At 41.6% G+C, this 24,505-nt stretch overlaps 1 protein-coding gene and 1 long non-coding RNA gene across 2 annotated transcripts in view; both read right to left on the minus strand.

The window, feature by feature from the left end:
- Positions 1 to 270: 270 nt before the first annotated feature.
- LOC110970990 (acetyl-coenzyme A synthetase 2-like, mitochondrial) overlaps positions 271 to 24,505 on the minus strand; it is a 39,953-nt gene continuing 15,718 nt past the window's right edge. Inside the window, 6 exon segments of the mRNA XM_051959910.1 lie at positions 271 to 803; positions 7,634 to 7,755; positions 11,349 to 11,412; positions 11,914 to 12,041; positions 12,108 to 12,234; positions 20,543 to 20,655. Of these exon segments, the coding sequence (XP_051815870.1) occupies positions 585 to 803; positions 7,634 to 7,755; positions 11,349 to 11,412; positions 11,914 to 12,041; positions 12,108 to 12,234; positions 20,543 to 20,655 (773 nt within the window). The 3' untranslated portion in view covers positions 271 to 584.
- LOC127537503 (uncharacterized) lies at positions 7,762 to 11,342 on the minus strand. Its single transcript, XR_007947200.1, has 3 exons — positions 10,174 to 11,342; positions 9,852 to 10,012; positions 7,762 to 9,805 (listed from the first exon to the last, which is right to left on the minus strand). It is a non-coding gene; the product is annotated as an uncharacterized LOC127537503 (long non-coding RNA).

Here is a 24,505-nt window from a genome sequence, read left to right on the forward strand (position 1 = left end):
GAACTCTAATTTGTTTAGTTTTTATGAAATTCTAAATGTAACAAAGACTAAAAATCCAGTTAAATAAAATTTTACTTTTTGCTGATTTCAGGAAACTTAGTTTGATTCTGTTTTAAGATTAAGGGTTTTTTGTGCATATTGGAGACGATAAAACTGAACAAGAAATGTATTTTAAATTAAAAATACAGCAACAATGATTTAAACATTTTCATAATTTCAGCTAACATTCACTCTTTTTGAAGACAATCGAAACATAAAAAGATGACAGGCTTTGTGTTCATCAGTAAAAATTTATTTCTGTGATTTATTTAAACCATCACAACTCTGTCAAAAGATCACAGCCAGTTCATTAAATATGATAAAAATGTGTTAAATACCGTTAATAATTAAAATAACATTAGTAAAATAATCCTTTTATTTATTAAAGATGAACAACATCAGACAGGTGGAAAATAAAAATAATTTCTGCTACAAGTTGTGCTTCTGAGCTTAAATTTTTGCTTTGATTTTAAATTTCTGACTTTTACTAATTAACAGATTTAAGGTTTATTATTTATTCATGTTCCAGGACCCCTCCTATCTTCTCATTTGCTGTCAGACTTACAGGTGTCCTCCAACTTCTTCTTCTGCTCCTTTTTTCTCTGCTTCCTGTACGCCTCATGAGCCTCCACGATCTCCATGACAACCGACGGGTCGTCCAGTGTCGACATGTCACCGAGTTCGTTGCTCTTTTCCATGGCGACCTTCCTGAGGATCCGCCTCATGATTTTCCCAGAGCGAGTTTTAGGAAGACGCTTCACCACCTGACAGAAAGGCATGCTGTGATTGGCTGACAGGCTGACAGGCTAACAATGTTGTGAACTAGCTAACTAACAGGGGTGCAAGCTTACAAGTTAACATGTTAACTTGCTAATAGCTCAACAAGCTAATAAACTAACAAGCCAACATCATAACAGGCTAACAAGTTGACAGGCTAACAGGCTAACATGATAACAGGCTAGTAAGTTAACAGGCTAACAAGCTAACAAAGTCATGAACTAAAAGCTAACAGTTCAACGAGCCATTAGGAGAGCAAGCTAACAGGCTAATGTGCTAACAGGGGAGCCATAGCTAGTAAGTACCTAGCTAACGTGGCCCAAGCTAACAAGCCAACAAACTAACAGGCTAACAAGCTAGCGAGTAACAAGCTAGCAGGGGAGCAAGCTAACAGGATGACACGATAACAAGTCACAAGCTAGCAGGCTAACAAAGTCATGGACTTAAAGCTAACTGTCAATAAGCCAATGGGAGACGCCAGCGTGTCGTCATGTGTTATGGTCACGTGGTACAAGACCGCTGCTGGTTGGCAAGAACCGGCAGTAACAACTACGAGAACGGTATCGGGTTTGAAACAAATACGTAGTTTTTTACACGAAAAAAAAAGGTTGATCAAGTAAATGTTAAACTGTATGGGGTGAATTTAGAAAAAGTAAGTGAATTTAAGTATTTGGGTATATGGTTTGATCCAAGGCTAACATGGGTGTTGCACATTAGTAAAGTGGTGGAAAAATGTAAGAAGGTGATAAATATTATGAGATGTTTGAGGGGTCGGGACTGGGGAGCTAGCCGGAATTGTCTTAAAGCAATTTATATTGCTATGGTCAGATCAGTGATAGATTATGGTTGTGTAGTTTACAGTTCAGCTGCCAAGACCAACCTGAAAAAGTTGGAAGTTGTTCAGAGTCTTGCATTGAGGTTATGCTGTGGAGCAATGAAAACAACCCCAGTAGATGCCATTCAAGTGGAGATGGGAGAGATGCCATTAGAGTTTAGAAGGATGCAATTAGCTCTGACTTATTGGGCTAACTTACAGGGACATAGACAAAGTCATCCGGTGTTGAGCGTGTTGCAGCCAAGTCAGGAAAAAGAGAAGGTGCAGATTAATAGCTTTGGATGGGTAATAGAAAGCATGATGCAAGAGTCCGGAATAGATCAACTTGAAATAAGTCCAACGGTTTCAATTTCTCTTACTCCTCCATGGTTACTGACAGAAATAAAGGTGGATCTAAGCTTATTGGAAAAGAAGTGTAATAGTGGTTCTGTTAATGGGTATATTTCTTATGTTTATTCAAATGATTTGGTTATTTATACTGATGTGTCAAGGTCACTTTCAGGTCAGGTTGGAGTGTCCTTTGTTATTCCTGAATTGGGCATTGCTATTAATAAAAGAACAAGCGACAAGTTATCAGTGTACACCGGGGAATTGGCAGCAATATTGCTGGCATTAAACTGGACAGAGGATAATGGAAAAGAGAGAACTGTGATTGCAACTGACTCCAGCAGTGCAGCAATAAGTGTTAAAAATTTGAAATCTAAGGCTAGACAAGATATTATATGTGAAATTGGTCAAGTTAGTTATAGGCTAGGGAGACAAGGCAAGCAAGTTATTATTTTGTGGGTTCCGGCACACATAGGAGTGGATGGAAATGAGTTAGCAGACAAGTATGCAAAAAGAGGGGCTGCTAAAGATGTAATTGACTTTCCCATGAAGTATAGTAGATCTGAAGTTAAAACAATAGTTAAAGAACGAATGAAGAAGAAATGGCAGAGACAATGGAATACCTGCTTGAAAGGTCGCTTTTATTACTCTATTCAAAGAAGTGTAGAGGGGAATTTAGGAGAACAGGGCTGTTTAGGCCGGAAAGAGGAGGATGTCTTGTCACGATTAAGACTCGGGCACACAGGGCTGAATAGCACTCTGAGAATTATTGGTAAGCATAATACAGGGGAATGTGAATGCTGTAGAGTGGAGGAGAATGTTGAACACGTATTGATTTATTGCCCCAAGTTTCAGCAGCAGAGAAGAGTATTCAAGAGGAAAGTCTGTGATAGTAAAATTAAATTCGAGGTCAGGGAAATTTTGAGTAATTTATCTTTGAAACATGTTGCTAGAGCATTGCTTTTATTTATGGAATGAACAGGTTTAAGAGAGAGGGTTTAAGGACTGCCTTCCTGCCCCACACTCCATTCCAGAAGGTGGCGGTAATGCACCTAAAAGTTGTGTGCCAACTGCCATTAAACAAAAAGAAGAAGAAGAAACAAATACGTAAAGTTATCGCTTTTCATGAATGAAATTGCACATGTATTTACCACAATGGTAATATCGTGTGTAGTTGTTGGTTGTACGAAGCGTTTTGAGAAGGGATCGGGCTTGAAATTTCACCGAATACCGATGTCAGGAGAGAGAAGATGGCGGTGGCTTCAGCCATCAACAGGAAAAATTGTACCCCAGTAAGCAGCAGAGATCGTGTTTGTGGCTCCCACTTTTCTTCAGGTAAACTATTCAACAGTTTAGCATGTTTAGTATGTCCAACTTTGAGCTTATTTACCAAAAGATATTGATTTAGTGTCGCATCCTTCGTGTGAAGTGATCTCTTGACTTTGGGTTTGGTTCAGTGTTGTCATGTGTTACCGATCGCTTTTTAGGCGATGAAAGCAGTGGTGTAGTCCAGGATATACGGCGGTATACGGCGTATACCCACTTATTTTTCAGTTAGCATTGCGTATACCCACTTCTAATGCTCCCCGGTGCGCATCATTCAGTAATATCTGTGTGCCAGGCAGCCCTCTTTTCCTTAAGGTTGATGAAGCCATGAACAACCCTCCTCTGCCTGTAATTGGCTGGTACATGCTACCTTCACTGATTCGATTGGTTAACTTTAGGGATGAGCCAATCAGAGGCAGAGTAGGGCGGGTCATACAGAGGAAAGTTTTGCTAACACCTCTGTGGCACTCCAGTTGATTGACAGGTCTGCTTGAAAGATGCGCGGAAATGCGAGAAAGTCAGAATAAACACCTTTCAAGTGAGTGGCACGTATCGAGCGAACCTACTTTCATGGACGATATAATTCTCAGGTAAGTTTTAAGGTGGTTTCCAAATGAATCATTGTTTTAAACTACTGGCAACATGACTGCACATTTCAAGGAGAGGATATTTTGTCACCAGTAGTTAAAGCTTCAGTCAATTCCAGCCATTTTCAGTACAAAAAAATCGCTAATATTCTATTTGTAAATAAAAATATGATGAGAAATACAGGGAATATTGGACACGCATCGCGAGGTGCATTTCCTCGAAAACGACCTATTCGTGGATCATATACCGTCTTCAAGACATGTTTTGGACAAAATAGTTTACTGGCTTGTTTCGTCTGGATGTCCAAGGTTGGATTATGGCCGTTTTTTGTGGAATATTTTCATCTGTGTGTAATAATGAACCCGGAAATGTGAGTCGCGCTGTGTACGTTGAAGCCGTGTATAGAGAACGGATGGATGGATATTCGTTGTTTGTCGGACAAATGTGTTTATATCACCCGCTGTGGTAATCACATCTGAAAGTGGTTTATACCAGCGGATTCATGAGAATCTAAGCTTTCCATCGGCGTATAGTGTTTGTATAATCGCGTTTGCAGTTTCAGATATTTAGCAAATTGCTTATGCAGATCTCAAAGTGTACCCCGGGCGGGACACTGAAGCGTAACTGAAGCGCAACGGGTTAAACTGAGTGTCGGGCCGAGTCTGACTAACGTTTAGAAAGGCTAACGTTATTCTAACGTAAGTCTGAAGCTAGCTAGATTGGGATAATGTGGGAAAACCTCTAGGCTGGTAGTTGATTTTAAAGTAAGTAAAAACACAAGAATGGGGACAGGTAGTTTAAGATTCAACCTAAAACAATATTGAGGTTTTATTCATGATGAAATATGAACAAGGATGCACTGTCAACTTCATATTTGAAGTATTTTATTTAAATAAATGTTCAAAAGTAACTGAAACACCATGTTTGCCTCATGATAAATACATGTTACATTAATCCAGTAATAACTACAAACTGCTCCTAATCAAGTCATGATAATTTTATAATAGTGGGCAAGTAGAAATGACTGAATAAATTGAATAGAGTAGTCTTCTATGCCAGTGGTTCTCAACCCTGTTCCTCAGGACCCACTGTCCTGCATGTTTTCGATGCTTCCTGCTCCAACACACCTGATTCAAATGATCAGCTCGTTATCAGGCTTCTGCAGAGGCTTGATGACGAGCTGATCATTTGAATCAGGTGTGTTGGAGCAGGAAGCATCTAAAACATGCAGGACAGTGGGTCCTGAGGAACAGGGTTGAGAACCACTGTTCTATGCCACTGTTTCTAAAACAGGGCGTTTTTCTGGACTAATTTTAAAAAAAAGGTGAAAATTAAGAGTATACCCACTTCTCCAGGGACCACTACACCACTGTATGAAAGTATACTAAAGTCCAATGAAGCATATTCAATAACATCTCCTTAAGCCAGCAGCCTCCTATTTGTAACCACATTTGTTTCTGTATGCGTCTAGCGATTGTTTTTTTTAGAATTGTCCTATTTTCGATCACCAATGCTGTGGGTCTGTTACTGTTACATAGAAGCCATACTGCAGACAAAAAATACAGCAACTTCTTGGCGTTTCTTTGATATCTTGTTGAAGATTAACAGAAGATATATTATTTTTAATTCATAATTATATATTTTTGGGTGGGTGAACTGCCCAGCGGTGTCAGTCAAGTAAAAATAAATGTCGGTGAAGGAAATGTCCGGCCACAATGAAGGATCGTCAACCCGCCTAGTCTTCAAATTGTAGGGATCTGACAAGGTTTTACTGTTTCCCTGATCTCTCAGCTTACTCACGTATCTTTGTCGGGCCTCAGGTGATAAGGATTGAGCATAATCGGACAATTTCACGGAAGGATAGTTCGCATTGTTATCTTCCTCTGGTTCCTCTTGCCAACCAGTGCGGTAATCACGTGACTTCGTGATGTCACTGTTTGTAAACACTGGCGTCTCCCATAGGAGAGCAAGCTAATAGGCTAACAAGCTAATCACATGCAAACTAAAAAGCCAACAGGCTAACATAATAATGGATTAACAAGGTAGTCAACTAACAAGTTAACAGGTCAACAAGCTAACAGGCTAACATGAATATAGACTAACAAGGTAGTGAACTAACAAGCTAACAGGACAACATACTAACAGGCTAATGAGGTAATGGACTAAAGCTAGCAATCTTATTTATTAACCTGATAGAAAACAACAACAATGAAGATTGTAGGAGCCTAAATGCAGTTTATTTTATGTTGGACATCAACATTCAGTTAAGAAATACACAACTCATAATTTCAGTAAGATAATAAGTTAATGGTTAAAATGTCTTATAATGACAGAATGATTGATAATTGAGTTAAGCTAAAAATGTTTAAAAATCTCATTCATATTACATTTGTGGCTTTTTGGAGCAAGTTGTTGTCAGTCAAGTTGTCGATAATGTCAGAGCCCTCTCTTCTTCCTGTCCCTATCTGGCGTCCAATACCTTTTTCTCTCATTCTTCTCTCTTTCTCTCTCTCCCCCGCAGCAGCCAAGCTGAACACGGCTGGCTCTGCTTTGACAATCAGCTGACTCGCGGGAGCCTGGGCAGCTGAAACTTATCTCACTGATCACCTACCTCCATACTTAAGACCGGCTCACATCGTCATTCTTCCCCAGATTGTTGCACTAGACTTATCGTCAGTTCTCGATCCAGCCGTTATAAGTTGCTACACAGTATTTGTAGACTCCGATTAACGTCCTGTCTCCTTTTGCTTTCACTCAGAACCAGCTGCCTGGACACCCGCCGGTCGAACTCTGCCTACCGTCACCGAATCCTCCGGACGCCGTCCTGCCGATCGTGTTCAGCCCGAATCCGTCTCAAGACCTCCTGGACCACGCAAGCCTTCCCCGAATTCCCTCTCCGACCCCCGGCTGCCTGGCATTCTTCTGGAGCCCCAGACTCCATTCAGTTCGTTCACTCCTCTCACTGTCTGACGTCAGCGCCCGCCGTCACCTGCCCTCCGTCTGCTCTAAAGAACTCCTTCGCCGCCAGGGATCCAAGTACCGTCAAGCGTCGCACTCGACTCCCCCCACCAGACCTGCTGCGGCCGCCGATCCCCGGCACCTTCCCCCCCGGAACCAGACCCACCTCCAGGTGAACACAATATCTCACCCCGGACTCATTAGCTCTCAGTACAACATCAGTCTCCAATAAAACTTCCTTTAAACCTTTCATTTCTGCCTCGGTGGTGCGTTCCTCTGCTCAGGTCCAACCAGATTCTGTGACAGATAATCTTATCTGTTTGTGGTTGCACTACTTTATTTTGGTAGATTCATTGTTTGGGCCAGGTGGTCACACCCACAGCAGTTCAGTCAGGCTAAAGGAGAGTGGAGCCACACAGTTTTTTTGGACCTCTTTTGTGGATCGATTCCTGCTTCTATTAACTGTGGAAATAATTTTGTACTACATTTTTGTTCTAAGTAAACCTTTAAACGATTCTCGTCGTTCTGTGGATTTTTTCGTTGTGGATTAGTAGGAGTGGAATCGTTGAGAGTCAAGCTAACAGCAACATTCATTAGGAACAACAAAGATAATAAACGATATCACAAGATGGCGACACATCGGCTATCTTGTATCTGTGGTCATGTAACTTAAACCTGTTTAACACACGTGTGTTCACGCCATCACATTCTGGTATGATTGGTCGGAACACGAGGTCTCAGGTGTGCAGTAGCTCCACCCACAATGACACGTCTCTGACTCACCAGGAAGTGTTCGGGGACAGCGTATTTAGCGATCTTTGTGGAGACGAGATCTTTGAGCTGCTGGAGGACGACAGACGGACGGTCAATGGAGTCCTCCTTCAGGACCACGAAAGCAAACGGCACTAAGAGACACACAACACAGTAACACAGTAGCACATAGTAACACACACATGCATTGAACATCCAGCAGATTTCAGAATGATGGTCCTCCTATAACCAATGCTGGTGAATCCAGATACCTGCAGCCCAAATCTAATCCATCCACCTGGATGTCTACATCTGGAGGAGAATCCAATGGGGACACATGCTGAACACTGAGGAATACTGACATCTATAAAATGGGGACACTTTGTCCTCTAGCAGCACCATGGTTCAGACCAGAGAGATGTCCTGAAGTTTACAGAGGAGATAGTTGCTCTGCACCAGAAAGGAAATGGGTCCAAGAAGATCTCCAAGCTCTAGAATGCTCCCAGAGACACTGTTGGAAGCATCATTGGTATGTTCAAATCCACCAGTACTGTGGCTACACTACAGGGTCGTGATGGAAAAAAAGAAGCTGTCGGAGACATCAAGATTCCTGGAGACGGATGGACCAGAACCCTCGGCTTACTGCCAAGGACCTGCAGTAAGATCTGGCTGGAAGAGGAACTGATGTTTCTGTGGAGATCCCTGTAACTTTGGAAAATAAATTGTTCTGCCTTTCAGGCGCGTTTCAATGCATTTTAATATAGAGAGTTTTATTGTGAAATTACCGCTCTTACTTTGACGTGTCACTCCACCGGATGTGCTGTGCCTGTGACATGAGAGCGCAAAGTTGATGCAGAGAGACAACACGGAGCTTCCGATTCCCACGTTTCATGCCTTTTTTTTTGTTTTACTCCTGGAGAAGCAACGCCTGTAGTTTCACATCGTTTTGTACTCAAGAATGGCAAGCCTGTATATTAAAGCTCCACTCCAAGAAAGACACGTCTGAGTCAAAAGTACTCATGATAGGGTAATACACGTTACTGCAAGAACACGGTCGATGTCCAGGCAGCAGGTCAGAGAGTCAGAGGAGTGTCGTCTTGGAAAAATAGGGCAGCGACTTACCGGAGAAAAGTTATAAGCTTAAGATAAATAGATAAATAGATTTTACAAGTTAAATAGACATTCGCAAAATATTGATTTCCAGCTAACATTATGTAACATATGAGGTCCAGGAGCAAAAATGACATTAACCAAGTAAGATAAATATTAGTGGTAGGACACAATTAAAAAAATGAATCCATCTAATTAGAGGCTGATTAACAAGGGCATAGAGGTAAAAAAGCGATATATGCAGTGTTGTCTTCATTTTAAATGCCAAAAGGATTTTGCGGCTCCCGGTGTTTTCTTTTCTGTGGGAAACGGGTTGAAATGGCTCTTTGAGTGTTAAAGGTTGCCGACCCCTGCTCTAGACGGACAGCGCTTCTGAAGACACACCACAAGAACAATGGCCTCCAGTCTGCTAGAACCAACCTATCAAAGCCACAGAAGTTCTGGGAGACGGTTCTATGGATGATGAGACCAAACTAGAGCTCTTTGGTCCTATGGATCAGAGGAACGTCTGGGAGGAAGAACGAGGCCTACGAGGAGAAGACCACCCTGCCTGCTGTGAAGCATGGTGGTGGATCTGGGATGCTGTGGGGGTGTTCTGCTTCTGATGGAACCAGGAATCTCCAACGTGTTGAAGGCACCATGGATTCAGGAAGTACCAGGATGTTCTGGACAAGAACGTCCCTCAGTCCCTGAAGAAGTTGAAGCTTGGGCGTAATTGGACGTTCCAGGAAGACAACGACCCCAAACACACATCAGAACCAACAAAGACTGGTTAGAGAAGAAAGCATGGAAGGATCTAGAGTGGACATCACTACCTCCAGACTGAAACCCAATGAAGAACCTGTGGTGGATCTAAAGAAAGCTGCTGCAGCACGTAGACCTGAGAACATCGCTGAGATGGAGACCATCACCCACGAGGAATGGAGTAAAATTCCCAAGGAGCTGCCTGACGCTTGTTAGAGACGATACCTCCATCTACAGCAGGTCATTGGAGCTAAAGGCTGCAGAAGATACAACCTCATAGGACCTGAAGATACGGCCTGATAGATCTGAAGATACTGAATTATAGGACCTGAAGATACAGCGTCATAGGACCTGAAGATACAGCCTCATAGGACCTGAAGATACAACCTCATAGGACCTGAAGATACGGCCTCATAGGAGCTGAAGATACAACCTCATAGGACCTGAAGATACAGCCTCATAGGACCTGAAGATACAACCTCATAGGAGCTGAAGATACAGCCTCATAGGAGCTGAAGATACAACCTCATAGGACCTGAAGATACAGCGTCATAGGACCTGAAGATACAACCTCATAGGAGCTGAAGATACAGCCTCATAGGAGCTGAAGATACAACCTCATAGGACCTGAAGATACAGCCTCATAGGACCTGAAGATACAGCCTCATAGGACCTGAAGATACAACCTCATAGGACCTGAAGATACAGCCTCATAGGACCTGAAGATACAGCGTCATAGGGGGAGGATAATTCTGAAACCTGCTTTTAGTAAAAAGTTTACATTGTGGATGGATTCTGAATTAAATCTTGATGTTTTTCTTTGGTTTTATATCCAATAAACTAACTGTTCTCCTCTGATTTAGTCGCCTGCAGCTGTAGTGACTAATAATCACATCAACTGTTCTTATTGACTCCAGGATGAAGCTGAAACTCCTTTGTGAGATCAATAAAGTCTATCTTATCTTACCTTATCTTACCTTATCTTATCTTATCTGAGCAGGATAAATATTAAACACAAACAGGAAACAAAACCAACAGAGAACATTGTCAGACTGTAGATCAGTGACTGAGCAGCAGGGGGCAGCAGAAGCTCAGTGATGGACAGTACCTGAGGACATTTACTGGAGTCTTGCAATTTTAGAGCAGTGGGACGCAATGAAACATTTTCATTTTATTAATTGGAGCCTTTGAAATTAATTCATCCCTTTTTTGTCAGACATCAATATCTGACACATTAAGTAAAGCTTTTTAACTCTAATAAATGTTGGATGAGACTGAATGATGAATATTAATATACATGAACTTAATAAAAATGTTTTTCTTTTCTATTTATCTGCATTTTTCATCAGATTACTGCTAACTCTAAGTGACATTACAGCGATTAGATTCAACAATCATACACTTAATGTAAACTCAGACACTTTCTGTGTCATCTAGAGTGGTCTATTCTGGGATGGCTCGACTGTTAGCCGTTACCAGGACTGTGGTAGCTAACGTTAGCTCTGGTGTTAACAGCAACATGTTTTACATTGAGCTGATCAGGAAACAACCAGGCTTTTCCTCCAACAAGATCAATGCTTCTCATCTTCCTTCAACTTTCTGACATCACTCAGTGGATCTTCTTCACCTTTAGCTTCATTAGCGCCACCTACTGGGTTCATCAGAGTTACCAGTGAGACAGAAATCAGGAACTGAGAAAGGTGGGATGTGTTATTTTTAACGTGTTATATTTTCTGTAATTAATGAATCTAAATTAACCCTAGTTCAGAGCAGACATGATGCAATGAGGAGTCTACAAATAAACATAAAACAACAAATAAAATCAGGAAGCGAACACAGCTGATGCTAGCACGCTAGCATGTTAGCATGTAGACCAGATCAAACTAGATCTCACCTTCTCCTTTGATTTCATGATGGATTCCAACCACAGCAGCTTCTGGAACAGCTGGATGTTCATCCTGGAACGACAACACGCTTTAGCCACACACACAGAGACAAACAAACACACACAGAGACACACAGATTTCCCTGTTTTCTGGTCTCATGCTAATGACTGGAAGCTAACTTCCTACTGATTGTTGATGTCTTACTGATTGTTTTGTATCTCTTTGTGACTGTTTTGTGTCTCTTTGTGGTAGTTTTGTGTCTCTTTGTGACTGTTTTGTGTCTCTGTGGTAGTTTTGTGTCTCTTTGTGGTCGTTTTTTTCTTTTTTGGATTGTTTTGTGTCTCTTTGTGGTAGTTTTGTGTCTCTTTGTGACTGTTTTGTGTCTCTGTGGTAGTTTTGTGTCTCTTTGTGGTCGTTTTGTGTCTCTTTTGGATTGTTTTGTGTCTCTTTGTGGTAGTTTTGTGTCTCTTTGTGACTGTTTTGTGTCTCTGTGGTAGTTTTGTGTCTCTTTGTGGTCGTTTTGTGTCTCTTTTGGGTTGTTTTGTGTCTCTTTGTGGTGGTTTTGTGTCTCACCAGAGCGTCTTCGATCTCGGCCGTCCCCAGCCGATGTCCGCTCACGTTGATGACATCGTCCATCCGTCCGGTGATCTGGTAGAACCCGTCCTCTGATCGAAAGGCTCCGTCCCCGCTGAAGTAGAACCCTGCAGACGGACATGGGATCAGAAGGTCTGATGGTGAAAGTGAAGCTGCTGCAGCTCAGCACTGACCAGGATACGGCCTGAAGTAGGCGTCCACGAATCGCTGGTGGTTTCCAAAGATGCTCCGAGCCAAACCGGGCCACGGATCCCTGATGCACAGAGCTCCACTCACTGAGGAACCGGACAGAGGCTCCCCCTGACAACACAACACAACGTCAACACAACACCTGGTCTCCATGGAAACCCTCCCAGGAGTGATCCTTACCTCCAGATCACATGACTGACAGTGATGAAACTCATCAACGTCTGGTGTTTAATGACGTCCTGATCCCGATCAATACCAGTGATCAATACCAGTAACACGATCTCTGTTGTAGTGGTTTTGTGACTCTTTGTGTACTTCCCATATGGATGCGTCGATGCTGCTGTCAGTGATCAGTAAATTTATCTGAATTTGTCGTTTTAAACAGTTGTGTGTTTCCCTCCATCAGTGGACTGATTGTGTGAATACAGTCATTTCCAGTGAGGGTTAAATGGTACCAGTGAAATCCTGGACAGAGTTAATCAGACATGAGAGCAGCTTTGATGAGGATTGTGGTGAAACGAGGATGAGTCCGAAGGAGTTTATTCTAATTGAATCTTCAGTCAGTAACCAGCGCTGATGAGGAAAAATCCTGGAGCTGCAGATTAACGCCAGATAATGAATCTGACCGAGTGAAATCTGTTAATCAAAGCAAACAGATGCTGCCGGCTGCTTTCATGGAAGATTACAGGAAGAGACACTGTTAATGACACACATAGGAGCTGATTGGACGAGACAGCAAACACAGTGACCTCACAGATCCACCAATCAGCTGATCAAACATCAATACACGAGTCTCTTTCAAAAGTCCTCTGATTTATTTATTACACTGAGAATCATGTGCATCTCCTAAAGCTGATGGATTCCACCAGCGTTTAGTCTGGACCCAGCTTCTCATTTCCTGGTTATTCTTTATTTCATGACGATTTCCATTGTAGATTCTCACTGAAGGCATCAAACTATGAATGAAACATCTGGAATTATGGAGGAAACAACAAAGTATAAAATAAGTCAGAACATGTTTTAGATTTTAGATTCTTTAAATGATTCAATTTGAATTAAAAATAAAAATAATGACTGAAAATCAAAATCTGTCTAAAATAACTTGATAATGAGTTTAAATTAGTCCAAAATTACTCAAAATCCGCTCAAAATGTGCTAAAATGGAACAAAATGAATCAAAATATGTCCAAAATATGCTAAATCTTGTTGTAAATTAACCCTGAACAAGTCCAAAAAAAAAACTCAAAATCTGTTCAAAATGATTGAATTTGTCCAAAAGAATTAAAAAATGCCAAAAATGACTCAAATTTTGCCTAAAATGATTTGTACAACAAGTTGAAATTTGTCCAGAACTATTTGAATTGTAGTAAATGACGTGAAATGTTTCGATAATGAACTGAAACTTGTGTTTAGGGACTAGAAATGTGTCCTAAATAAGATGTCTTATATTGTTTTTTTTATCGAAACCGATATTGTCCAGCTCTCAATTTCTGCTCCCGATATCAACCGATATCGATATATGTGGGCTTGGAAATGATTCTAAATGACATATCGTTAGTCTGGAACAGCTTGTTACTGCAGAAACACTTACAGGGCCTGAGGTGAAAATTAAACCAAAATCTGAACTTTTTTGCTTTGGGTGGGGGTCGGAGTACAATCTAGCTAACTGATAAGAAATGAAGATATCTGCCTTCACAAACTCAGACTACAGATTATAGTGACACTAAAAAGGTCAGTAGGTGGCGGTAGGTTCTCCATCTGACTACAACATGGAGCACATATATTGTTTAGCAACTAACCAGTAAAGACATGGAAAAAGGACATCGATTCACCTTTTAACTGTGTGTGCACCATTTATTTTGAAATACAGCAGGTACAGTGGAAAAAACAAAAATAAATAAAAATGTAGTTTATAACAGCAAACTATAGTTCAGTTCAAATAATAACACATTAAAGCTGCTGTCTGGAGTTTCCGTTTGTTTTCCATTTATGTATCATTTTTTAACAAAGCTTAAATGTGTTAGTCTAGTTCGATACTATAATATAAAGTTAGAATAACGCGATATGAAAATTTATTCCTGAGCTCCGCCTTCCTCTCATAGACCCCCATGTTATTCCAAAAAGCGCCGGTCGCTGCCGACCAATCAAGTTCCAGCTTCAGCTTTGTCATGCTGTCAATCAACGGTTACGCGCACAGCAAGCAAGCCCATGCAGAGGTGGGCGAGCTACGCACTACGCAACCGCGCGCACATTTGTTTTGCTTGTGGAGGAGAGAGCATCAGGGATCAGCAACTTCCAGAAAAGTTACCAATCCCACGGCTTGTCAGGCCAAGAGACTGCAGGACGTTTTTTGGCTCGGGGTGCTCGCGTCGCTCCCCGACCACGGCCTCCATAGCCCGCCTGACGGCTTCGTTTAGATGCCCGACCTCTGGAGGAAGATGTTGGGGCGTCTGGGACATACTCTTCGTCAGAGGAGTCATGCAATTCTGAACTCTAGATAGAAATAAATAAACAATGTAACACATATACACGCGTAAATGCACTAAGTTTGATAAACAACGTCATCCAGAGGGATACACGAGTGTAATCACATATTGAAACTTTACTCGTTCGTCCTAGCAGATTCATGTTATTTTGGTATTAGGACAAGTTAGACTCAATACAGCATTCTAACGTAATTCCTTTATTATTTACTAAATGTACTAAATGTAGAAGAGGGGAAAACAGCAAAACAGGCGAGATGCTGCAGCACTTCTCTCATGTACTGCACGCGTGCACAAATAAAGGGGATAAATCAGAGGGAGGGACCAACAGTGTTTTAGGAGACGCTGCGATTCAAACTCCGGACAGCAGCTTTAATGTGCTCTGAGAACTAGTAACTTAAATAATCAGAAATAAATAGGAAAATAGAAAATAAATACAGTTTACTACAAACAAATACAGTTCAATACAAAAAAACATTTACTGTGCTACAAGAACTGGTCAGCAGTCTATTTATTTCTTCTTTCTTTCTGACATATTTTACTTCTTCCATAAGTGTCGAGGTAATGTTCACTTTTCTGTTTGTTCCTCTGACCACATCGTCATAAAAAACTAATGTTCAGCTGTGGCTAGTGGCTTCATCATATCCAGTGAAAACACATTTTTTGAACAGAAAGACTTTTAAGTGCTGCTGCTATTCCATGTGTATTTCAGAAACCAGCATGCTGATCTGACAGACAGTTTAGACAAAGCATTTCTATCTTCAGCACAGATTAACGAGTGCTGAGATCTGGTGAACAACAAGCCATGTTCTGCAGTAAACGAGCACACGCGTGTTTAAATCACAAACCGGTCAGTCTGATGTCGGTACTCAGCGGTGGATGTTGCTCCCAGTAAACCAGTTGTGAGTTTCAGAGGACAGCAGCTCTGTGGGTCTGACTCGTGGCTGGCAGTACTGTTTTGCTGTTAGTTGCATACATGAGTTTTTTTAAACACACGATACAGAAACACCCGATTCCTTCAGTTTTTTTGAAAAAGCAACCAAAGGGCTTATGTCTCTGTTTAACTCTTCCAACAACAGGAAGCACCTTTTATTTTTACTCTGCCATAGAATGTGGTGGAGTTATGTGTCGATCGGCGTACGTTTGTTCTTCCGTCTATTTGTCTGTGCATAACATTACTTAAAAAAACAGACAAACAGATTTGGATGAAATTTTCAGGGAAGGTCAGAAATGACACAAGGACCAAGTGATCAGATTCTGGCAGTGATGCAGCTTATAGTCTGGATCCACGGATTGGTTAAAGATTTCTGTATCATTGCATCACTGTAACCATGACAACAATAGACTCACCTGCACCTGGATCTAAACGTCTTTCTAAGACCCACCCCCACTCTATTCCCATTGGCTAGTGATGTTAGTTTGGTTGAGAGTGAAAGCTGTGTTCCTCTCATTCCATTGGTAGACGAAGGTAATGGTAATGTAGTCCTATATTTTTTTGAGCCAAACGTTAGTGCTGCATGCTGGAAACCCAGTATGGTTATGGGCAGCTGTGGATCAGGTGGTAGAGTGGGTCGTCCAGCGATCAAAGGGTCAGTGGTTCAATTCCCGCTCTCGCCTAGTCATGTTGTGTCCTTGGGTAAGACACTTTACCCACCTTGCCTCCAGTGCTGCTCTCATACTGGTGTGTGAATGTTGGTGGTGGTCAGAGGGGCTGTAGGCGTGGATTAACAGCCACGCTTCCATCAGTCTGCCCCAGGACAGCTGTGGCTACAAATGTAGTTTACCACCACCAGAGTGAGAATGTGTGAATGAATGAATGATGGATCCATTGTGAAGCGCTTTGAGTATGCCTTAATAGAAAAGCGCTATATGAATCTAATCCATTATTATTATTATGGTTGTTTACATGCTTCAGGACACAGTTTGATGATGTCATCATTTGCGTGCCAGTAAATGCAGACGATATCCAGGCATTATTTTATCGGTTTTCATGATAGGCAAAAAAAACGATAACGATATTGACCAATAATGCATTTTTATGCCAATATCGGGCCGATCATATCAGTGGACTTATATTATCGGACATCTCTAGTCCTAAATTATTCAAATATCATCCAAACTCTCAAATTTTATCCATTAGAAGTAAATATTTGTCCACAATGACTTGACACCTGTTCAAAACTACTCAAAACCTCTCAGAACACGTTAAAAATGGTCAAAAATGGGTTAAATCAGGTCCTAAATGACCCAGAAGAAGTCCCAGATAACCTTGAATAAGTCCCAAGAAACTCAAAGTCTGATTCTAGTTGAATTAAAAATGACCAATAATGACTGAAAATCTGTCCGTTCTGTTAGATTCCTGCTTTGAACATTCTTGTTATTCTCTGGATGAGCTTCATGAAGTAGAACCTGAAATCGCTCTCCAACAGTCTTGAAGGAGTTCCACAGATGCCGAGCACTTGTTGGTCCTTATGTGTTCACTCTGTGGTTCATCTCATCCCAAACATCTGGACTGGGTTCAGGTCAGGTGACTGTGGAGGTCAGGTCATCTCCATCATCTCCTTCTTGGTCAGATAGTCCTTCTACAGCCTGGAGGTGTGTTTGGGGTCATTGTCCTGTTGGAGAAGAAATGATGGTCCAACTAATCCAAACTGGATGGGATGTCATGTCGCTGCAGGATGCTGTGGTAGCCATGCTGGTTCAGGGTTCCTTCAGTTTGGAATAAATCCCCAACAGAGACGATCACACCTCCTCCTCCATGCTCCACGGTGGAACCATGCATGTAGAGACCATCACACCTCCTCCTCCATGCTCCACGGTGGAACCATGCATGTAGAGACCATCACACCTCCTCCTCCATGCTCCACGGTGGAACCATGCATGTAGAGACCATCACACCTCCTCCTCCATGCTCCACGGTGGAACCATGCATGTAGAGACCATCCATCACCTTTTCTGGTCTCACAAAGACACGGTGGCTGGAACCAAAGATCTCACATTTGGACTCATCAGACCAAAGCCCAGATCTCCACTGGTCTAATGTCCATTCCTGGTGTTTCTGGGCCTAAACTAATCTCTTCTGCTTGTTGCTTTTCTTTAGTAGTGGTTTCTGAGCAGCTGTTGGACCATAAAGGCCTGATTGGTCAGTCTCCTCTGAACAGTTGATGAAGAGGGCTCTAATCTGAGCTGCTTTTAACTGGACATTTCTGCGGCTGGAAACTCGGACGAACTTCTCCTCAGCAGCAGAGGAGACACTTGGCAGAGTTTTCCCAAGAAGTATTAGTAGCCTGCACGAGAAATAAAGTAGCCTGTACCAGTCTTGCGTAACGGAGGTGCACACAATCTAGGGGGGTTTGGGGGCATGCCCCCCCAAGAAAATTTAGATTTTTTAGTGCTATTTGGTGGCCTCTGGTGCATTTTATTTGTGTAATTTAACATTTTTCTAGCACTTGGTTTTGTCATGTGATTTGTGTGTTTAAGTACATTTCATCAAAATGTGAGTTTTAAGTACACAATTTTCATGCAAACTGCACTTTCACCAGTAGTATGTGTGTCTGGTCTCTTAGTAAACCTCTGTAGTAAGCTGTAACATAACTGCATGTTTAGCATAGATGTTGTGCGTCTTTCTGTACGTTTGGTTTTTCGGAAAATATTAATTAACCTAATTTAATAACTGTGAGACCTTAACTACGGGATCATAGACTTATGGGAACCGAGGCACTCCAGGCAGCTCTGGGAATGAAACAAACTAACATTATATGGTAAGTAAATCCTGTTTTGTTCATTCACTCAGACTGCTGCTGGCTGAGTGACTGCTAGCTCTGATTGATTATTGATTATTATAAAGCAGATCAGAACATAAATTAAAAAGTCAAAATGCCCAGAATATTTTTCTAAGTCCAGATGTGAAAAAAGGACTTCTCCTGTATTTTATCATTTCACTCATCTTACAAAATATTTACAATCATTTAGAGCATGAATGAAAAAGGCTAAATTAGATCTATATGGGTAGCACCCAGAATATTTTCCAAGTCCAGACATGAAAAAAAAGGGCAGCATTTCTCCTGTATTCTGTCATTTCATTCATTCATAAAAGGTAATGAACAAATCTATGAAATGTTTACATTCATGGGATTTGTTCCAGTAAATGTTAGTAATGTCAAATCATAGCTCGTAAGCAAAAAAAAGTGGTGAACACCTGTTTGTTTTTTTTAGGAAGCCCAACATGGTCTGCTGGCCCTTGCCAATCTCCTGCTTCCTCTCTGAGGACATTCTCATTCATGAATCAAACAATTCCCTCCAGAAATGTTGCGATCGTGCAAAACCAACCAATCTCCGCGAATTTTGCGCAGCCTTGCAATTTTGTCCAATCACCGCAACTTTCCCGCAATTTTGGCCCGCCTCCCGTGAGTTCCACCAATCATAGCAGCTCCCAGTGCAAACGTAATGCACGTATGTCACCGAATTCACTTCCTGTTTATGGTTTGAAGATGCAGACGTGCGATACTAATGTCTCTCATTTACCAACAAAAATTACTGCTGAAGACCGTGATAAACAATTAATTCACTGATGTTCTTCACCAAAGCGGAGCTAAACTGTTTTACACCCGTGCAATATTGTGGTGGAATACAAAAAAGAAAAAGAAAATCATCGCTTGATACACAATTTTAAAAAAAGAATCACGAAACATATTAGAACGGCTGAAATGATCAGACAACAGACCACATAAATCACCATGATGGAAACTGTTGCATCCAGATCTGTTAGAGCACTGAAAGAATGAAGGTAAATTAGATTAATTATTCCACCAAAGAGTGGAGAGAAATGTCCATGTCGTCCGGAGGGTCGACCACCGCCTGAGCGGGACGCGACCCCGGGCAACACGCTCCATGGTCGGACAACTGGGGCAGATGGGGCGTCTCGGTCTCGCCGCTGAGAGTCACGGTGGAGTTATGTGACGGTCAGCGTGTGTGAATCATTTCCTTGTTACCCACATCACTCAATACGGACTCAGGGATTTGAATGAAGTTTTCAGGGTCGGTCAGAAATGACACAAGGACCAAGTGATTAGACTTCGGCAGCAACCTGCGGACAGATGAGCAGTAATCCGCGAATACGCGGGCCACGGTCGCTCTCAGAAAACACTGCTCTTGGTCTTCCTTTCCTGGATCATCTTCATGGAGACAGTTTATTGTAGAGCTGGATGGTTTTAGACTGAACTTGGAGATACATTCAGAGTCCTGGTAGGTTCCTGGGTAGTTCCTGGATGGTTCCTGGGTAATTCCTAGATGGTTCCTGGGTAGCTTCTAGATGGTTCCTTCTGGATTCATTCAAAGTTCTTGCAGTTTTCTGGACTGACTGACCTTCAGTTCTTAAGGTAATGACGGATTGTCATTTCTCTTAGCTGATTGGTTCTTGCCATAATATGGATTCTAACAGTTGTCAATAGCGCTGTCAAGCAGTGGACCAACCTGACTTCTGATGGAAAAACCCCATCAAGAAGGAAGAAGTTCCACTAATGAAACTCAACAAGAAACATCTGTGAAGTGGAACCATCTCAGGTTCTACCTCATGAAGCTCATCCAGAGAATGCCAAGAATATTCAAAGCAGGAATCAAAGAATCTAAAATATAAAACATGTTCTGACTTATTTCACACTTTGTTGTTTCCTCCACAATTCCAGATGTTCGTTCATAGTTTGATGACTTCATTGAGAATCTACAATTGAAATAGTCATAAAATAAAGAAGCACCAGGAAATGAGAAGCTGGTTACAGGCTAAACACCAGTAGTGAACAACAACTAACACAAAGACACAAAACACACAGTGATATAAACACACACGAGAGACTCAAAGTGACCAAAAAGGAGACACAGAACTACACACAGACACACAAACAGACACACAAACAGACACCAACAGAACCAGAACTCACCTGTTCTCCCATCAGAACCGGCTGGATCCCAAAGAAGGGCCTCATTGCCATCGCTGGCAGGATGGAGGCTCCATCCTCTGCTGGACGAGGGGCGATACACACTCCCCCGGTCTCTGCAGACACATAAACAACAACAACAAGAACAGCTGATTAGACAGCAGGAAGAAAACTGATTCACTTCATTTATTTTCATTCCTCTTTGAGCTCATTTTGTCTATTTGTTGTTGCATTCTGTTGCTTTGTGTTCATTTTGTGTGCCGTTGTTTTTTTTGCATGTCTTGTTTGTGTTTATGTGTTTTTGTGGTGATGTTGAGTCTCCTTGTGTGTCTCCAGAATGGAACAGGTTGATTTAATTCAGCAAATAAAAATTATGAAGGAAAAGTTTCAAGAATCACATTAAAGTTCTGCTTGGATTAGAATCTGTGTGTCTATTAGTTGTGTGTCTATTTATTGTGTGTCTGTTTGTTGTGTGTCTATTTATTGTGTGTCTATTTATTGTGTGTCTATTTGTTGGGTGTCTATTTGTTGTGAGTCTTAGTTGTGTGTCTATTTATTGTGTCTATTTATTGTGAGTCTATTTATTGTGAGTCTGTTTATTGTGAGTCTATTTATTGTGAGTCTGTTTATTGTGTGTCTATTTATTGTGTGTCTATTTATTGTGTGTCTGTTTGTTGTGTGTCTATTTATTGTGTGTCTATTTATTGTGAGTCTGTTTATTGTGAGTCTGTTTATTGTGAGTCTGTTTGTTGTGTGTCTATTTATTGTGTGTCTGTTTGTTGTGTGTCTATTTATTGTGTGTCTATTTATTGTGTGTCTGTTTGTTGTGTGTCTATTTGTTGTGAGTCTTAGTTGTGTGTCTATTTATTGTGTCTATTTATTGTGAGTCTATTTATTGTGAGTCTGTTTATTGTGTGTCTATTTATTGTGAGTCTGTTTGTTGTGTGTCTATTTATTGTGTGTCTGTTTGTTGTGTGTCTATTTATTGTGAGTCTATTTGTTGTGTGTCTATTTGTTGTGTGTCTATTTATTGTGAGTCTATTGTGTGTCTATTTATTGTGAGTCTATTTGTTGTGTGTCTATTTATTGTGAGTCTATTTATTGTGTGTCTGTTTGTTGTGTGTCTATTTATTGTGAGTCTATTTATTGTGAGTCTATTTGTTGTGTGTCTATTTATTGTGAGTCTATTTGTTGTGTGTCTATTTATTGTGTGTCTGTTTGTTGTGTGTCTATTTATTGTGTGTCTATTTATTGTGTGAGTGCTGGTGTTTGCGTTTCGCCCTCTAGGGGGCGTCAGAAGCTGCTGCAGCTGTAATTTCTTTAATTTCTTAATTTATTGGGAGTTGTTGTGAAGCAGCTGTTGGAGTCGGAGTGGGTTTAAGCGGCTCGGTGTCATGATTGTCGAGGAATTAGGTCATCAGCTGATCTGCAGACGATTGGACTTTAATTCTTCTGCTGCAGATGTTCTGCTGCTAATCGCTCAAATTAGGCCTTGGAGCTTCAGCAGCGAGAACCAGACAGATGAATCTGACCGGGACTTAAACCTGGAAGGATGAATCCATGAAGTCAGAAACATTTCAGGATCCAAGGCTAAGTGAAGTCCAGAGGAGATCTGAGGAAGGTTTGGTGGATTTCCACACCTTTAATCAGCTGCTTCCTTCACAGAGCTCTTCACTGACTTTACACTGGTTGAACTGGTTACTCTGGTTACACTGGTTAAACTGGTTACATTGGTTAAACTGGTTGAACTGGTTACTCTGTTGATTTATCAGTAAATGTTCAGTGCTTCTAGAGCTAAACACCACATTTCAAACCGTCTCCGTCACATGTTGAAAACTTCTGAACAAACTAAGTAAATGACAGGAAACAGGATTGGAGTTCGATCAGCGTTTTTTTCTTTTAAACCACAGATGAGGTCATGAGTTAAAAGATTATTCAGGATGCTTTTGTCTCAACATGTTTCAGCTGCAACTGATTCCTCTGATCTGTCAGGTGATGTAAGACACATTATCAACACGCCATCAACATGCCATCAACACGCCATCAACACGCCATCAACACGCCATCAACACGCCATCAACACGCCATCAACATGCCATCAACATGTCATCAACATGCCATCAACACGCCATCAACATGCCATCAACACGCCATCAACATGCCATCAACACGCCATCAACATGCCATCAACATGTCATCAACATGCCATCAACACGCCATCAACATGCCATCCACAAGCCATCAACATGCCATCAACATGCCATCAACACGCCATCAACATGCCATCAACACGCCATCAACATGCCATCAACATGCCATCAACACGTCATCAACACGCCATCAACATACCATCAACACGCCATCAACATGTCATCAACATCTCATCAACATGCCATCAACATGCCATCAACACGTCATCAACACGCCATCAACACGCCATCAACATACCATCAACACGCCATCAACACGCCATCAACATACCATCAACACGCCATCAACATGTCATCAACATCTCATCAACATGCCATCAATGATGAGGGTTCTGAGAACTACAGACTCAGGGGAACACATGGAGGAAAAACATCCTGAATAATCTGGAACTAATGAACTCAGTTGTTGGATAAAAGGAGAAATGCTGAATGAATGGAAAAGACAACAAAATGAACACAATCAAGCTCTGAGGATTAAAACTGCACAGAAATGCCTCATATCAGGATGAGCTGAGACTGGAAGTCAGGTAGCCCTATAAGGTGCAGTCAATTCCAGCCATTTTCAGTAGAAAAAATCACTAATATTCTATTTGTAAATAAAAATATGACGAGAAATACAGGGAATATTGGACGCGCATCGTGAGGTGCATTTCCTTGAAAACGACCGATTCGGGGATTTTATACCGACTTCAGGACATGTTTTGGACAAAATAGTTTACTGGCTTGTGTCATCTGATGTAAAAGGTTGGATTATGGCTGTTTTTTGTGGAATATTTTCATCTGTGTGTAAAAATGAACCCGGAAATGTGAGTCGCGCTGTGTACGTTGAAGCCGTGTACAGAGAACGGATGGATGAATATTTGTTGTTTGTCGGACAAATGTGTTTATATTACCCGCTGTGGTAATCACATCTGAAAGTGGTTTATACCGGCGGATTCATGAGAATCTAAGCTTTCCATCAGTGTATAATGTTTCTATCATCGAGTTTGCAGCGTCGATCAATTAAGCGAAATACTTTAGCGCATCTCAAAGCGGCCCGTATTTGGGCCGCTGAACCTTAATGGGTTAAAGACAGAATAAAGTACACAACATCACTACCAAGTGCACAAAACAACTATCAAATACACAAAACAATAAAATACACTAAAGGCACGTGTCCACTATATGTGGAACATCACACGGCCGGTGGGGGCGGTCACTAATGGACCACACGTGGTCACATGACCGAGCTTTCAGCTGACAGTCCAGCAGATGAGTCTGATAAACTCAGCGGCTGGACCACAAACTTTCCCTTTTATTTCTAAAACACTGATGGTTACCATGCGTGCTCAGATCCAGCTGTTAGAAGCTTCTCCTCTAGAGAACTGTGTTCAACACCTTCTTTAAGCTGCTTTCCTGCCCCTGATTGGACAAACGCATCGACTCGGGGGCTGGTCTGCTCCTGGATTCAAACCGGACCAACATGGCGGCTCGGCTGCAAACTTTGTCTAATATTACAAAAACACTTCAGAGAAAAGTATTTCTAAAAGCATTTGAGGAGAGAAATAAGCTGCAGCAGCTGAATCTGTCCTGGTTTTATTTCACCAACAGCTAGTATAGATGTTTGAGGACAGTTTCAGGATGCGTAGAATCTCTGCACGCCGGAGTCCAGTCTGCTTTATGCAAATGAGCTGCAGGTAAACACACCGGATCACAGCTGGAAATACCCCACATGTGGCATTCTGGTCCGGTTGTGGTGCGTTTCCATCTGCGATCC

Source organism: Acanthochromis polyacanthus, chromosome 15, assembly GCF_021347895.1.
Source record: "Acanthochromis polyacanthus isolate Apoly-LR-REF ecotype Palm Island chromosome 15, KAUST_Apoly_ChrSc, whole genome shotgun sequence".
NCBI classification, from domain to species: Eukaryota; Metazoa; Chordata; class Actinopteri; family Pomacentridae; genus Acanthochromis; species Acanthochromis polyacanthus.